Raw genomic sequence first — 16,951 nt, forward strand, 5'->3', positions numbered from 1 at the left:
CAGAGACTTTAGCAGTGCAGGTGATGTTTCTACGGCTACATAAGTGTATTTTGTGCAGCACAACAGCCATTTGGGAAATCATATTATTTTGGGGTGAACCTTTTGAGCCAAATGAAAATAGATACCAATATACCAAGTTAAAACAGATGTAGCATGAATCTTGTTTTCAGGAGCCTGTGGTGCAGTGGGTCAGTGTGTCTGGCTGCTAACCAGAAGGTTGGTGGTTTAAGTCCATCCAGTGACATTTGTGGGCACGATTCATGCATTGCAGGGATTGGACTAGATGACCCTTGGGGATCCCTTCTAACAATACAATTCTATGATTTCTAGTTGTCTGGGGAGGGCAGTCATTGCAATTTACCATCTGGCAGGTAGGGCATAGGCACCACCGCTTCTGTAGTCCCGCCGTTTGTCCAGGTCATTGTAGGAGGGAACGGGAGGAAGACGGAAAAGGGAAATACCTGTTCATGGTGCCAGTTCTCAGTTTTGTGCAGCAAAGAGGCCTGGAATTGGGCCCATTGCTGTTGCATGCTGCCAGTAGGGCTGCTCCCCCCCAAAACCCCTGCCCCATTTGGGGCTTTTCTGCTGGCTACTGCAGAATCCCCAGTGGGGATTCCAATAGCTCCTGCCTGCTGTTTGGACATGTATTGGGTTTCCCCCTGCTGGCTTCCCATAATGGTGGAGGCTGGTGGACCCATAGAGGGCTGACCACCTCCAATATTGCTCTGCCCAGTACTGGAAGATTTTTCCTGTTAAACATGTAATAATATTATAGCATTACTTTGCTAAGCTGCCTTTTCTTAATAAAATAAAATAAACTATCAGCAGAACAGTCACGGAGCATCATTTAAATCTGTAAAACACCAGAGCAGCCAATTAAAAAGCCTTGAGGTCTGTTTGTTTTTTAAGGTTTTAACTTGTCACCAAAAGGTCAGCGGAGAAAGTGCCCCCCGAATCTGTTCTGGGAGGTCATTGCAAAGATGGCTCATCATCAGTGAAAAGGCCTGCTCTTCTCTGACAGCCACCCGCCTTGCCTCACAAGCCAGGGGAGAAGAGCCTCAGAAGATTGCTACAAAGGTCAGGCAGGCTTCCACGAGAGGAGACTATCCTTTTCATAGCTTGCCCTAAGCTTGCTTAGGGCTTTCAAGCAGCTTTGCATTTAAGGACTCACCTGGTCGCCATAGGCGACAAGGAATTCCATGCAGGGGAGTACATGTAAATTCCATGCTGGCATGCTTAATGGGCTGGCGGAGGAGGGCCTGAGCACCCATGTCCCTCCTCTGGGCCCAGGTAAGAGGTTTCAGAGGAGGAAAACCCCCTTCCTTCATGATCAGTGTAGAAATGCAACAGCAGCTGTTGGAGGATATAAATGGCTCCCAGTTCCCTTCCTTCCTTGGACAGGCTCTGGTAGGCTAGTACATTTTTTGCAAAATAGTAACACTTCTGGGCTTTTCTCGCAATGTTGCTTTAAAGGTTCAAACCAGCACTTTGAATTGAGCCTAAAACAAACTGGTATAACCAGTGTGCCCTTAGAAAAAATTACTGGTGAGGTATGTTCAAACTAGCATGCCTGTGTTAATCTTGCAGTCATGTATTCAACCAGCTCAAAATCCAGACCGTCTTTAAGGGCAGCCCCACAATGAGCATGTTACAGTAGCATGTTACAGCTATCTTTAGCCATCTCACCCCTTGCCTTTCCCTGTAAGACCCTGTAATAATTGCAGTCGTTAACAGTCATCTACAGGTTTTCCATACCTATCGGCTGATCACCCATTCCCACCACCCTTCTGAGTAATACCCCTCCCTACTCCCTCACTATATTTAAGGGTCTGGTGACTTCCGTTTCAGTGTATCTGAAGAAGTGTGCATGCACACGAAAGCTCATACCAAGAACAAACTTATTTGGTATCTAAGGTGCTACTGGAAGGAATTTTTTTATTTTATTTTGTTTTGACTATGGCAGACCAACACGGCTACCTATCTGTAAATGTTACAGTAGGTGAGTGTAGCTGCTACCAGAGCACAGATAGTGGCAGCCAGGATATATATACACACAAGAGAAGGGAATCCCTTCCGTTTTTCTTGTTTGTGGGGACTTTTAACTAGTATTTCCTGCTGTGTATAAATATAATGACATTACGTTAAGAGAGTGGTTTCCATGTGCATAGTTTCTGTTAGTGACTCTGTGTGCTGCTTAACTGTTGCTTTGTGGATATATATATATATATAATTCTTAAGGCATTCTCCCCACCCCTTTTTGACAGCTGTGTAAAACACAAGCAGATTTCTTTGATTTAAAGCAAGCGTGGGGTTGTGTCCAAGCAAGTTAGAGTTGACCTCTTCCAAATGAATGGTCCCAAATTGAAATGTGTTAAGCCAGGGATGAGGAAAAGGTGGCCCTCTGGATGTCACTGGACTCTGACTCTCATCAGCTGCAGCCAACATGACCAATGGTCAGGGATGATGGGAGTTGTAGTCCAACAACATCTGGATGGCCAGAGCTTCCCCATTGGTGATTTGTACACAACAGTAAATTACTTCATGCCATGGCTGTGTCAGGAACAACTTTGCAGAGAAGAGTTTCTTTGAATCTCTTTTTGTATTTTAGTATCACACACCTGCAAAGCCTGCTTGCAGCTTCAAACATCTTAACCTCCCCAAAGCTGTCAGTTTATCAAGCAGGGCATCTTATTTTGATAGGGTCAGAGAGCAAAAGTCACACTGTTTTTAAAAGCAAGACATAGGCTGATCTGGAATATGTCAGCTGCCTGTGGAAATGTTAAGGCTGAGGTTAAGGAAATGTTGTGGTGCTGCAGGGTGGGGAGGGGAGAGATGTGGTTTCTTCCAGTGGAACTGTATGGCTAAGATTTAAAAGACCAGAGGTGTGATATTCCCCATTTAGCTATTCTTCTCTCTACTTTCACAAACAGAGTCTCTCTCTCTCTCTCTCTCTCTCTCTCTCTCTCTCTCTCTCTCTCAGCTTCTTTCAGTATAATCAACTTTAAAAAAAATTGAGTTTGCCCACCTGAAATTGTGATTTTGGGTAATCACTCTTTAAGACGTTTGTTCAAATGGCTATATTTGAAGAAATACGTACATCACTTCTAATTTAAACTTGTGCAGATTCAGACTTTATTGTTCCTTTCCTAACATTGATGGGCACTAGATATTGCTGGACTTTAGCGTCCCTGACCATTGGACATGTTGGCTGGAGCAAGCTGGAGTCTTAAGAGCATCTGGAGGGCTACCGGTTTCTTGCCCCGATTTACAGGGCAGGCTGTTAACCAGCAAAGGTTAGCTGCCACTCTGGAATTCCATTTCCGCAATTAACTGCTCTGGAAATGAATATGTGGCTATTCCCACTACAGCATTTGGTCAAATACATGTGGCCTTAATGCTGTGAGCTTCCTCATGTGCTGACTGAAGCAGAAAGCGATGGTTTGCGCACTGTAGTTAGACAGTGAAATCATGACTTTCCCAGCCATGAACTGTGCATTGGGACTGCTAAAGTAGATATAGTCATGGCACACGCTTCTGCAAAGCCCCAAGGATATTACTCCTCCTTCACGCTCTGGAATCTCAATAAGCTGTGTAAACAGAGAAGATTAAGGAAGGGTTTAAACCTGGGCTGAGCAAACAGTGAGATTTCTGACCTGTTAGAAGCTATTGGTGGGTGGGAGGGTGGTTGTCTCAAAGCCAGGGCCTCCAATTAAAAAAACCAAAATGATTTCTTACTGATAGATTGCAATAAGCTCCGGTCTTGAGTTACGTCCCTTTACATCTCATGGAGCCACAGTTAAGGTACATATATAAATTTCGTACTCCTGGAAAGCATAGGACTGCATCAGACAAGCTCCTATGGGAAGCTGCCCAGTTCATTGTATGCGTATCAACGGCAAGAGCTCCCAGGTGAGCATGTAATACATTTTTTGGTATCATATTTTGTCCTTGCAACAACCCAGCTAGTGTGCATTTGCATAGGTTGTTCTCTGAAAGCAGGGCATCCTCATGCACCTCCTATCTTGATCCATTCACCTGGGCATTTTCAGCACACTTTGGTCAGTCATGGCAGTGGAGGCTGGTCCTGTAGGAAGAATGAGGCATTGCCCTACCAACTTAGAATCATAGAATCGTAGAGTTGGAAGAGACCACAAGGGCCATCCAGTCCAACCCCCTGCCAAGCAGGAAACACCATCAAAGCATTCCTGACAGATGGCTGTCAAGCCTCTGCTTAAAGACCTCCAAAGAAGGAGACTCCACCACACTCCTTGGTAGCAAATTCCACTGCTGAACAGCTCTCACTGTCAGGAAGTTCTTCCTAATGTTTAGGTGGAATCTTCTTTCTTGTAGTTTGAATCCATTGCTCCGTGTCCGCTTCTCTGGAGCAGCAGAAAACAACCTTTCACCCTCCTCTAGATGACATCCTTTGATATATTTGAACATGGCTATCAGTCGGTCCTTCTTCTTACATACTGGTACATTCAGTGGGGGGGGGGGCAAGTGGCCCTGGCTGTCAGCTTCCTCCTCCTTAGTCTCAGGGTTACCCTTGTAGAACGCATCAGGGAGTAGCAGGGGAACCAAATGTAATTAGTTGCCTGTGCCGTGCCTGTATTGGCAGAGGGATGGCGTGCCCTGCTCAAGTCCCTTGCAATATAGTGTCCCAAAGGAGATGTCTCTCTGGAACTATAAACACTTCTTTTAGGAGGAGAGGATATTGCCAGCTGCTGGTTGAGTCTGTTTTCAGTGTTTTCACATTTTATTGTGTTCTGGTTGCCGTGACATTAATACAGCTGTTGTTCTAAAATGCCATTAGCTGATGCAAGAGTGTTAAACTGAGAAGCAGGTTGAAAATATTTAAGTAAGCAAATAAATACATTGATCTTTAACCAGGAAAGCTGCCTGATAGGCTCTGTGATCACGGGTTTGCTTTATCTGTCTAAATGCCACTTGACATCTGCCAACTGGAGGCAGAGGGGGTATTGCTGCTGTTATTGTTTCATATATTTTATCTCTTTTACATTGCATTCTCATAACAACTCTGTGAGGTCGGTTAGAATGAGCGATAGGTGACCAAGTGGGGATTTGAACATGGGTCTATAGTTGGATGCTCTAAACAGAGCAAAGTACAACATTTTATCTTGTTTCAGCACTAAGCAGCATGGCACTGAGACAGAGCCAAAGCCCCTGTCTGCCCTTTAAGACTAACCAGTGGCTTCTTCAGCCCTCCTGACTTCAGAAGTAGGTTGGAGGAATCCTTTTGCTCCAAATGAGCAGGCGGTGGGGGTGGGGATCTCCAGTTTGGTGTTGTGGTGCTTAGAGCTGAAACTGGAGATAAGCCCCCTGACTGCTCTTTAAGAGTAAAAGGCAGTATTTCTTCCCACACCACCACTGTGAGGGCTGGTGGGTCACTTCCTGCAGCTTGGTGGCCAGATGTAGCTTGCGGTCTATAGGTCAGCCACAGGGCTGTCTTAAGCATGTGCAGCGCCGGGATGCAAAGATCGACTCTGCACCCCACCCCCGGTTGCCCAGTCCCAGACATGCAGGAAGGCGGAGCTGCCTGGCCGCCTCAGTGTCTTGCTGGCTCGGTCACCCCCAAACTTGTGACGCAGAGCTGCTCGCAACAGAAGAGCCCACCGTGGCACTCCGACCGACGGGCGGGCTCTTCCCTGGACTCAACTCTCAGGCCCCGGACTCTTGGCCTGGCGCCCCTGAGAGTCCAGCGCCCAGGTGCCCTGCAGGGTAAGATGGCCCTGGTTAGCCACCCATTCTCTAACCACAACACCAAACTGACTGGTAGGAACAATGCAACTCATACTGAGAGAGAATTTCTCGCCTAGAGCCATCAAGGGAGCTTCACGGCTCACTCGGGTTTTCGATCTGATGTTCCCCACCATCAAATTCAATAAGGAGTGGCTGCAACTGACCAGTTGTCATTTGGTTTTGCTTGCAAAGTTGTCATGCTGCACACAAATACATGGGCAGTCTGAATAATCTATATAGCCTCTAACCATGTTGCACAACAGTTCTTGCCTTGCCTTCTATATCCGTGCTTTGCTTGCAGAGGAATGGGGTTTCCCTCGCCAAAAAAATCACTTGGCTATACTGTATGACCAGATGCTGCATAAACGAATTAGCTGCTTGCAGCAAAATAAAATGTCATTGTAGGTGATAATGAACCGCTCTGAAATGTCAGTGTGTATATAGCTTTGCTGTGCCTGCCTAAATAAATAAATAAGCCTTCTTTTTTTTTTCTCTTCTTTTTTTGGTGCTGAACCTATGTGGCCTCCTGTGCGTGCAATAATCTGTTAATTAAAAACTGGGGGGAAAGAAAATAGCATAGTGCAGCCAGCAGGGCATTTCATCTTAGTTCCCAGTTCTTTGCTTTCAGGTTTCCATGGACTTAAAGAGTGCAAAAGCGAGCACGAAATGAACAAATGGGTTTCTGTTGCAGCCTCCAGTTTGTGCAGAGACTGAATAGAGATGTCGCTGTTGTGTCTGAGACAAAAAGGCAATTGCAGAACATTTAATGTACTTTTTTTTTTAATGCTTGCAACGTTTTGCAGTTCACTATCCTCTCAGTATTCCTGGAGAAGATTGTGGATGATAGCATTACTCCTGTTCCATAGATGAGATATTATATAGCTTCTTATGTTTCTGATTATTTTTATTTTATTATGTTTGAAGAGAGCTCATACAATGTGGTGTTGAATGTTATGATTGGCCTAGGAAGACTTAGGATGGGGAACCTCAGGGTGAATGCGGCCCTCTAGGATGCTTTGTCTGGCCCTTGGATTTCCCCCAGGCCACAACCCTCTGTGGGCCTCCTTTTTACCCTCCTCAGGTGCTTTTGCCTCATTAAAATGAACTCTGACCATTCTTCTAGATCGCCCAGGAGGGAGGGAGAGATTTGAGTACAAAGGTAAAATGAACATGGGTTGCTCCCTATATGTTTGCCTCTGGCTCACCACTTGTATGTGGCCCTCTTAAGGTTGCCTAGAAGTGAATGATGCTCTCCAGTTGAAAAGGGTTTCCTACTCCTTCCATATGGTTTTGTGGTTCTGCTCCTGGTTTATCATGGTTTTTTCCTTTGTTTGCTGCATGTTGTACAGACAAGCATGGTACTTCACCTTACAGTGAATAAGGGAATATGGAGGAGGTCCAGGGTGCCATTTTGATGGTCAATAAAGTCTCATATCAAACTGCGGGAGGCAGTGGAAGACAGGAGTGTCTGGCGTGCTCTGGTCCATGGGGTCACGAAGAGTCGGTCACGACTAAACAACAACAAAAAGTCTTATATAGGCACCACTCTGGTTTCCTTCTTTGCCCCTTCCTCTTCTCCTGTGTCTTTCTCAATGCTTCTTCAATGGCAATATATTATGGTTGAAATTGTAGAGTTGGAGGGGTCTTGTAGGCTAAGCAGACTAGCTTCCCACTCAGTGCAGGAGACCCAGAACGAGAGCATCCCCAACAGTTGTCCACCAAACAAATTCATTAGGAAAGGAATTGAAAGTAAAGTTGCCAATATCGTAACACCGTTATACAAATCTTTGGTATCAACACATTTGGAATACTGTGTGGATTTCTGGTTGCCACACCTTGAGACGGATAATGCAGAGCAGGATGCTTTAAATGTAAATACGTGCTTGAAATGTAATAGGGGGATAATTGGTCCAGATTAAAACAGTGAGAAAGCAAAGTAGCTAGTAGTGTTTTATGGAATACCTTTTTTTCAATTCCTCTTTCTGATTTACCCCTTTTTTTACAGAAGGACATGTCATTGAAGCCACAAGAGAGAAAGGAAAAATGGGAGAGACATCCAGGAAAGAAACCCAGAGAATCTGAACACTGTGTGTCAGCTGAGCCAAGCGAAAATGGCCACAATAACGATGCCATGAGTTCGGGGAGAGAGACGGATCGAGGGAAGGAGAGGGTGAAGAAGAAAATCCCCTTGAAAATCCACACGCAGGTAGGACAAAAGTTATCTCCCACCTTTGGTGCGGGTGGTTCCTTGGGGGAGGCAAGTGTTAATGTTATTATTTGCTTTGGACTTACTGCTATTAATATTATTTGGATGTAATATTATTTGCATTGAACTTAAGATTAATACAGAATGGTCCAGATGTTTGTGGGTGTGCCACACTCAGGGAAATTGTGGGCCTTAGGCTTGTTTTGTTTGAGTTGCATTCCCCAGGTTCGGGTCCCCAGATGTTGCTGAACTAGACCTCCCATTATCCCTGACCATTATCCATGCTTACTGGGGCTGATGGGAGTTGGGAGTCCTCATCATCTGGAGTGCTACAAGTCCCCCAACCCTGCTTTAGAAAAGTGTTTATTTCAAGAATTAAGTGGGGTGCGTGGGACTATTTTAGTACATGCCATTTTGTCTCTCTGCTGGTTTAGTTTCACTGGTGTAACTGAACATATCTGATGCAAATTATCTCAGTTGTTTCTTGTGGCTTACCTTTTAACAAAATTGGTGGTGTTTGTGGCCTGGCTATGACTTTCAAAGTTCCAAATGTGAAATCCACCAAATACCTCTTACTGCCTGTGGAGAACCAGACTGTAGGTAGTTGCCAATGCAATAAGGCGGGGTCAAATTCTAGGAAGGAAATTGAAGCATCTACACTGTCTCCTGGTTCATTTCAGGACCAATTCAGGCAGCTGGTGTGTATCTTTGAAGCTCTTCACAGTTTGGGACTAGGATATTTGATAGTTTAGCCTGCCTTTGAGTTGAGATCATTGTCAGTGGCCCTCCTTCTGGGAAAGGGCCTTCTTGGTGGTGGTGTTCCAGAGGTTTGCCTTTTTTCTTCTCCTATGTCATTTTCTGAAGTATTTAATTGTCAGTCTCCTGTGTCTGGTTTCAAGCTGCCCACACATCTAGCGGTTTTACTGTGTTTTTTCCTTATGCCTTGATTATGATTGCTTATGGTTGCTCTTTTTTATATCATTACCCCTCTTGAAATTATGTTTTTTGTTGTTGTAAGCACTCCTGGGAAAATGTTCCTTTTGTTGTGGGGGAAGGAAGAATGGGAGGGCAGGGTATGAATATTTTGTAATACAATAGGATTGTATCCTACTCAGAACAGACCTGTTGCAGGTAAGAAACATAGCAGACTTATGCTTCTCAATTTCAACAGGTCTACTCTGATTAGAACTTTATTGTTTTTATTTGTTAAATTTATTGGTCACTTTTTTACCACTGAAACTCAAAGCGACAGAGTATTTTAAGCAAAAAAACTAACACATGGACATAAACACACACACACACACACGTAATGTATATATATATATCTTTGTGCAATGTATGTATATATACATACATTAAAACCAGCATTGAAAACAACAAACATTAAAACATCCCACCGTTGTGTAAAGGACCTAGATTGGTAAAAGCCAAAGACCTGCCTAAAAATATGTAACAATTGCGCCAGGCAAGCCTACATTAAAGTAGATAAATAATAACTTACAAAAAGGATCAATAAACCTTTATCATGTCAGATTTCATTTTGTGAATGAAATAAAATGGTTTCAACCTGCATGTGGGAGCCACCAATGAAAAGGCCCATTCTCATGTTGGATATAACCTGTGGGAACTTGCTGGTAGGGATGTGGGACAAATATGATTCACTTGGCATTTAAAGGCAAGCCTAGCTAATTCATACCTTCCAAAACCATACACGAATTGAAACACAGCTACCCCTCAAAAATCATGTTTCTCTAAATCTTGGAATGCAGTTCTCTAGCCATGCAATGTGTACGAAATGTCTACATTATTGAAACTAATGTTTAAAAATGCATCTTACAGGGGGAAACCACTTTGCAAATATCTGATTAGGCAAAATTGCATACAATTATTATCAGGAGAAGTTTGCACTAAAATTTTCATGTGTTTTTTGTGTTGTTTTTTTAATTTAAAGAATTCACATTGGTGTGGAAATGTTGGGTATCCAAACTTAAGAATGGAAAAATAAGAAACAAGAGAAACCAAACCTGACAGGTTTGCCCATCCCTACTTAGAAGCTGCTGAGTCCAACAACCTGCGCAAAGCAGTATCTGCACTGCTGGGTGCAACTGCAACGCTCCTACAGATGTGAGCGTGTGTGTGGTGTGGTTAACAAACACAATTTTCGTATGCTTTCTGTGATTCGGCTTTCTCCTGTGTGGTGCCTGGTGGCGAATTTAGAGCTGCAAAGAGTGAGAGGCAAGGAGTGCTGGAGAATGTGAGAGGCATACCGATTTGGGCTGTTCCCCCTCTCCCCTCCCGCCCCTGCCTGCTCAAGGCCTCCAGCCGTTTCCCCCCATGCATTCAAAATTTGACAATGCATTTAACAAACTCCTGAGATGGCAGTAGTCTAGCCTGCCAGTCATACACAATGGGGGCTGCCCCAGCAGCCTTTGCTTGAACTAACATGTTTGTTCAAAGCTAAGGAGGTGAAGAGAGAAAAGCACCAGGGGGGTGGCAGGCCATTTATCACTTACAGCTGCTCATCTGGGATGTTTGCAGGGGGAACTTGGTGCTCAGTCATCAGCTTGATAGTTCCATGGCTGCAGCAGCATTTGTATTGCTAACAGCAAAGGTTTCCTCACTTGCTGTCCCTGATAAGAGAGAAAAGCTGGGCTAAAATAGCCTCAAGAAATTCCCCACTTTTATCTGTGGGCAGAGAAACTGGGGAGTGGGGGAGGGAGAGATATTTTTACTTACATACATATATATATATATATATATATATATATATATATATATATATATATATATATATATATATATATATACACACACACACACACACACACACACACACATTATATATACACACACACACACACACACACACACATACAGTGGTACCTCGCAAGACGAATGCCTCGCACAACGAAAAACTCGCTAGACGAAAGGCATTCGCTAACGAAAGGGTGACTCGCAAGACGAATTTTTCTATGGTCATGCTTCGCAAGACGAAAATTTCAATGCATCCTATGGGAATTAAATTCCTATGCATTCCTATGGTTGTGCTTCGCAAGACGAATTTTTCGCAATACGAAACGACTCGCAGAACGAATTAATTTCGTCTTGCGAGGCACCACTGTATGTGTGTGTGTGTGTGTGTGTGTATATATATATATATATAATGATAGTTTAAAAAAACGATTAATAGGAAGAGGTGGGGAAAGGAGCAAAGGAAGGAAAGAGATACAGACCTGGATTGCAAATGTGTTTTGTCTCACAGCAATATTTTTACACGCACAGCCTGCGGGGGCCACATTCCCTTCTGGGCAACTTTCCAGGGGCCACATGATGGTGGTAGGCAGATCTGCCTTTGTTTCAGTGTTGCCCTTCTTGAACTCATTGGGGAAGTGGATGGAGACCAAACTAAAATGAATTGGCTCTGCCTGCCACTGGCTCTGCCAACACATAGTTTTGAGTCACATCCACACCATACCGTTAAAGTACAATTAACACACTATTAAAGCACATAGCTTCCTCCAAAGAATCATGGGAACTGTAGTTTACTGCCTCACAGAGCTCCAATTCTCACCATCCTCAACGAACTACAGTTGCCAAGATTCTTTGAGAAAAGCAGTGTGGTTTAAATGCATTTACATGCATGGTGTAATTGTGACCTTGTTCTCTTTCCCTTCAGCCCTACCAGTCTCAATGGGAACCAGCCAGCCCTAAACCTAGGCCTCATTCTGGGGTGTTGGGCATGTGGAAAATGGTAGTTACAACCGCCGATAAAGAAAGCTGAAGATAGTCTATGAAACTGCTGTCTATTTTTATGTAAACAGTACTCCACACTGCAACATTTTGTTGCAGATCCCACTTGGTTTATATATACACAGCAGAACTTCATCAGGCTTGCCAGTGGGGTTTTTCTTATATGTTTTTAAAGCGGGTTTTCCACCTGGTTGGTTTTCACCCAGAAGCACCCTTTAAAAACAGCAAGCAAGCCAGTGGAGGCAAATCTAAGACTAGCTTTCTCCCTCCCAGTTCAGACACTCTGCCTGATTTAACAAACATGCAGCTGCTGCTGGCACCCTCTCTGCCCTTTTCGCTTCTCCTTGACTGCTCCTCCTGCAGTTAAGCATCCTATATAGAACTGTAAATGCAGCCCGGCAGGAAAGAAAGTCCTTGCTAGGCTAGTGAAGTTTAGCTTAAATGTAAAGGCAAGCAGAATGGAGGAAATAAGAGCTGTTCGACAGTGGAATTTGCTGCCAAGGAGTGTGGTGGAGTCTCCTTCTTTGGAGGTCTTTAAGCGGAGGCTTGACAGCCATCTGTCAGGCATGCTTTGATGGTGTTTCCTGCTTGGCAGGGGGTTGGACTGGATGGCCCTTGTGGTCTCTTCCAACTCTATGATTCTATGATTCTAAATAAAAAGTGGGAAATAGTGTTGTTCCAACGTCCTCTTTTAGCTCTATGTACTTTTCAGTGGAGAAAAAGACAACTTCTGTGAGCACCTCCTGACCAAGAGGGCAGAGACAGGACCTCGGAGACGTTGTGTACTCCAGGAGAAGACCTCAAGGGCCCCGTTGCTCCCATAGGCGCTCTATTGGTGACCCCCTGCTCTAAAGACTAGCAAATTGCATCTGATGAAGTGGAGCAAGTAGCCCACAAAAGGTTATGCCATAGCAAATTTGTTAGTCCTGTGAGTTCCATTCAGTAAAATGTTTGGTTGCAGTGGTGTCCAAACTTTTTTTCAAAGAGGGCCAGATTTGATGAAGTGAAGGGCCGTGAGGGCCGACTAAAAAGTTTTTTTTAGGATTGAAGTTGTTGAGGTGTTTTTTTTAGGATTTTACCCAGGAAATAAACTGCCACGGGGGCCGGATTAAACTGACTGGCGGGGCAGATTAGGACCCCGAAACGGATTTTGGACATGCGAGTGAACTTTCAAAATGGCACCCAGCAATGTGCCTGTTTCAGAGGGGTCGAGGAGGGTGGTGTTCTCCATTGTTAAGTTCCCAGCTCAGCCTGAAAGCCGCTGCCACATGCTCTGAAGTCACAGATGGCACTCTCCTGTTCGTTCCTAGTAATCTGCAAGGCACAGAGAATTCGCAGCTGCCTAAGAAACCACTGGGGAGCCCCAGCACAAAGTGTTGAAATGGGCAATACAGTATTTAGTCATTAGGGCCGCTCATCTAAAGAACTAAAATAAGGCTCATTTCAATCAATAGCAATCTGTTTGCGCTGTCAGGAACTAATTTAAAAATCTGCTTTAAGTCCCGGTTAGGCATTTTGATGCCGAAAGCAGAATACAAAGTGCAGGGGAACTGTTGGGAATGGTGCGGCGCTGGCAGCAGGGAGGGAGTTAGAAAACAACCGAGTAAGGGGGAAACCCTGTCATTTTAACAGAGCTTATCATGGTGTGTTAAAGCTTCTTACTGCCAGCCCTGAGCACACAGCTCTGCGGCACATCTATGGGGGGGAAAGAAGCAAGCGATGCTTGGCTTGCTAAATACATGGTTCTTCCTCATTTAAGCATTTGTTTGAAGGGGTGGGACAGCAACATTGAGAGGAATAGCAGCAGGTACAGGTTGCCTAGGGGAAAGGGGGGCTGTTTGCATTAGCGTCCATTATGGGGGTAGCTTTAATTCTTTTCTTTTTTTAAAAAAAATAATATTTTCTAGAACCTGAGCTATGTGGCAAAATGTACAGGCACTATTCTTTTCATTTTTTTATGAGAAACTATCCTGCCGCCCCCCCCCCACTTTCATTGTTTTAATTTGTCGTCATCCCCTATATCTATCTATCTATCTATCTATCTATCTATCTATCTCTGTGAAAACCGATAGCTGTTTGCTTCTGGAGATGGCATTTCAGGGGCTAGGGGTTCTCCCTGCTATACATCTGGGCCTACCACATCCATTTCCCCCATGCTAGAGAGTAGCATGGTTGCTAAGCAACCCCTTCTGGGCCTAGCGCCTCCTGTCAGGTTAGAAAAGGGCGTTGGGAAATTTGAAATGTAGTGCCCCATCTGTCAGGCATCCTTTCCCGTACCTGAGTTCTAGTTCTAGACAGGCCTGAATAATTGCTAGCTAAAATAAAAATAAAAAGGGAGAGCAGCTGTGTTGACTTTACCCCAATAGCCTTTGGTGCAACATCAGATCTCTTTTGTACCCACCACTGTATAACCCAGTGAACAGCACAATCTTACGTATGTTTACTGAGAAATCCCCTTGTGTCCTGTGCTCCCTTATAATGGAGGACTCGCAGCCACAGCCCAGACCAGCCCAAGACTTTTTGCTGCCTGAGGTGAAACAGAAAATGTCCACACACATTACCCCGCCATGACAAGGACATTGATAGCTACCACCTTCTATACTCTGAGGTGCACCCTCTTCATCCTTTTTTAATGTATTTGTTCAGTGTTGTCGAACAAATGTTGAGCAGCGAATTGGACTTGATTATTTCAAAAGACTGTTCCAACCCTAAAATGCTTTGATTCCAGTCGGAGCGAAAGCCCCAGAACTTTGCTAATTAACTGCAGTTTGAGGACCTTGCAAATGAGAATTTTTACTTGGGTGAAAAAGGACTCATTGTGGTTCAGAGGAGCTTACCCCCAGGAAAGTGTGCATAGGATTTGGTTGTTTCTGGGGATTTAAAAGAAAACCTCGACCCCCCAATGCTCAAACCCAGACACATGACTTTATCCAGAGCATCCTGGGAACTGTAGTTTGTTAAGGGTGCTGAGAATTGTAGCTACAGTTCCCAAGATTCTTTGGGTAAAGTCATGTGCTTTAGTTGTATGGTGTGTACACAGCCTGGGACTTCCAAGGCTGCCCAGTGAACTTTGTAGCCATGTGCACGTTAGTTTCCCCCTCAGAGAGTTAAAATTCCAAGCAAACCTTAACAAACTATAATGCCCATAATTCTTTGGGGTGGTAAATGTGCTTCAAATATGCTTTAAAGGTATAGGGTATGTACAGCCATAGTCCAGTATTGTTTATGCCAAGGTCTTGGGCAGAGATAGGTCTTTCTCATCACCTGTTACCTGACGCTTTTACATGGAGTGGTCAAAGATTGAAACTGGGATGTTCTTCATGCAAACCACATGCTGTGCTACTGAGATATGGCCCTTCCAGATTCAATTCAAAATTGTGAGCCATCAATTTTGTGAATGGGAAGAGAGAAAAGTTGTTGAACCTCTGATATACTGAAAATAAAATAAAATAAATAAAATAAAATAAAATAAAATAAAATAAAATAAAATAAAATAAAATAAAAGCTTCCTTTTGACAAAACCTCTTTTGCAAAACACCTTTAACTCCAGTGCCTGCTCATTAGCTGATCAGTAGCAAACTCCAAACAGGCCATGGTTCGTCAAATACGGTCCCAGCCCTGGAGCAGTGTCTTGAAGAATAAAGTGCTCTCTCTCCCTCTCATCCTCAGAGCAGCTTTCTGTGTAGACATAAAATGGATCTCATTACAATGACTGCTTTGAAATGAGGAGACAGAAAATTTTGTTGCTAACAACTTTTATGACATCAGGCTCCATAAAAAGGTTGTTGTTGGTCATTGCTTACATTATTATAAAAGAAGAGCTAAATGGTTTGTAATTTAGGGAAGCAGATTTAATTACATGAAGTAATTTACAGAAAGCCGTAATTGTATTTCAGACTCTCTCCTTCCCTTGGATTTAATTGGCAAACTCAGTACACCAGCCTTGCAGCTTCCCCCCACCCTCTTTGTTGTATGCAAAATCCTTTCTTTATTTGGGAGGAAAAGGCAAGCGCCTTCTGTTATGTCACCTTGGCCTCAGATAATAAGAAAACACAAAATAAACAAGAAGTTATCATTGAATAGGGCTGGCTTGTTTTTGCAGGAAGATGCTGCACCATGATGCTCAGCTGTTCAGTAGTTGAAATGGAAGAAATTAGCTTGCTTATAAATGTAGAGGCCCTTTGTGTTCTCTCTAGTAATTACAGTAGTTCTGAGTTAACTGAAAAAGCTTGTACGAAACACACTCAGTCCTTTAAACTTGGCAACAACTGAAGCCTAACAAAATTTTCCTGCTAGGAATGCATCTACTTGATCATTTTTTAAATATCTCCCATCCTGGTCCCCTCCAGAAAGTTTGGACCACAACTCCCATCATCCCTGACCACTGCTCACACATTCTCCTTCCCAGAATTCTTATTGTTAGCAAAGTTATTTAAATATAATGCAGTTGGAACAAAAACAGTGTATAATTTGAGAAAGGAACATAGAGGTTTACTTAGGCCTTGTACAGAGCAGATTGGCATTCAACCGAAACACTCAGAAGAAAAACTCCCTTAAAACTACGCAGCCAGTCAAAACAGGTACTCCCTCAGTGAAGCTCATGCCACTCTTCTTCGTTGCTAAGCAACACCCCACTTCTTGGAGCATAGATGGAATAAGAGATTAAATAATAAATAGGGTTGTTCTGTGTTCTCTGCTTCCTGGTGAACTTTAAGATACTATGCCAAAAAATAAATAAATTACAATCTAGCTGTGGAGCTGCGATACTGCAGCTGAAAGTGCTCTCTTGAGGACAGGAAGCTATTGGGAATCGTCCAGGACTGTGTGCTGTGGCAGTATTATTAACCTCAAGCATTCAAAAGATCTGTGTCAACTGCAACCACAAATTATAGGATGGGATTAAAAATAATGATAGTGTTTAGGGTGGGGGGAGAATAATAGTCTGAGGTTTCTTTTCTCTGCCTCCCTCTCTCCCTCTCCTCCTGCCTTCTGAACCTTTTCACTTGCATTCAGCTGTGCAGCGGCTATAAGCAAAGTGCTGGCAGCAGCATTCTTTAGCCCATTGAACTGTGGTGCATCCATTTGTGGAAACCTTTAAGAAAAGAGAGACTGCATTACAATCTACTCTGGTTCACAGTGGATTAAAATGTGCTCTTGAAGAAAGGGGGGGCATATGGCCTACAGGTTTCTGAAGTGCCGCCCTCCATCGACTCTGATGCCTTGAGTTGCCCTGGT

At 43.8% G+C, this 16,951-nt stretch overlaps 1 protein-coding gene across 1 annotated transcript in view; it reads left to right on the plus strand.

Moving 5' to 3' along the window:
• The window catches only part of FBRSL1 (fibrosin like 1), a 754,268-nt gene that overhangs the window by 204,799 nt on the left and 532,518 nt on the right, over positions 1–16,951 (plus strand). Inside the window, 1 exon segment of the mRNA XM_033174384.1 lies at positions 7,766–7,966. Coding sequence (XP_033030275.1) covers positions 7,766–7,966 — 201 coding nt within the window.

The sequence above is a fragment of the Lacerta agilis genome, chromosome 17 (genome assembly GCF_009819535.1).
Source record: "Lacerta agilis isolate rLacAgi1 chromosome 17, rLacAgi1.pri, whole genome shotgun sequence".
In the NCBI taxonomy this organism is placed as follows: domain Eukaryota; kingdom Metazoa; phylum Chordata; class Lepidosauria; order Squamata; family Lacertidae; genus Lacerta; species Lacerta agilis.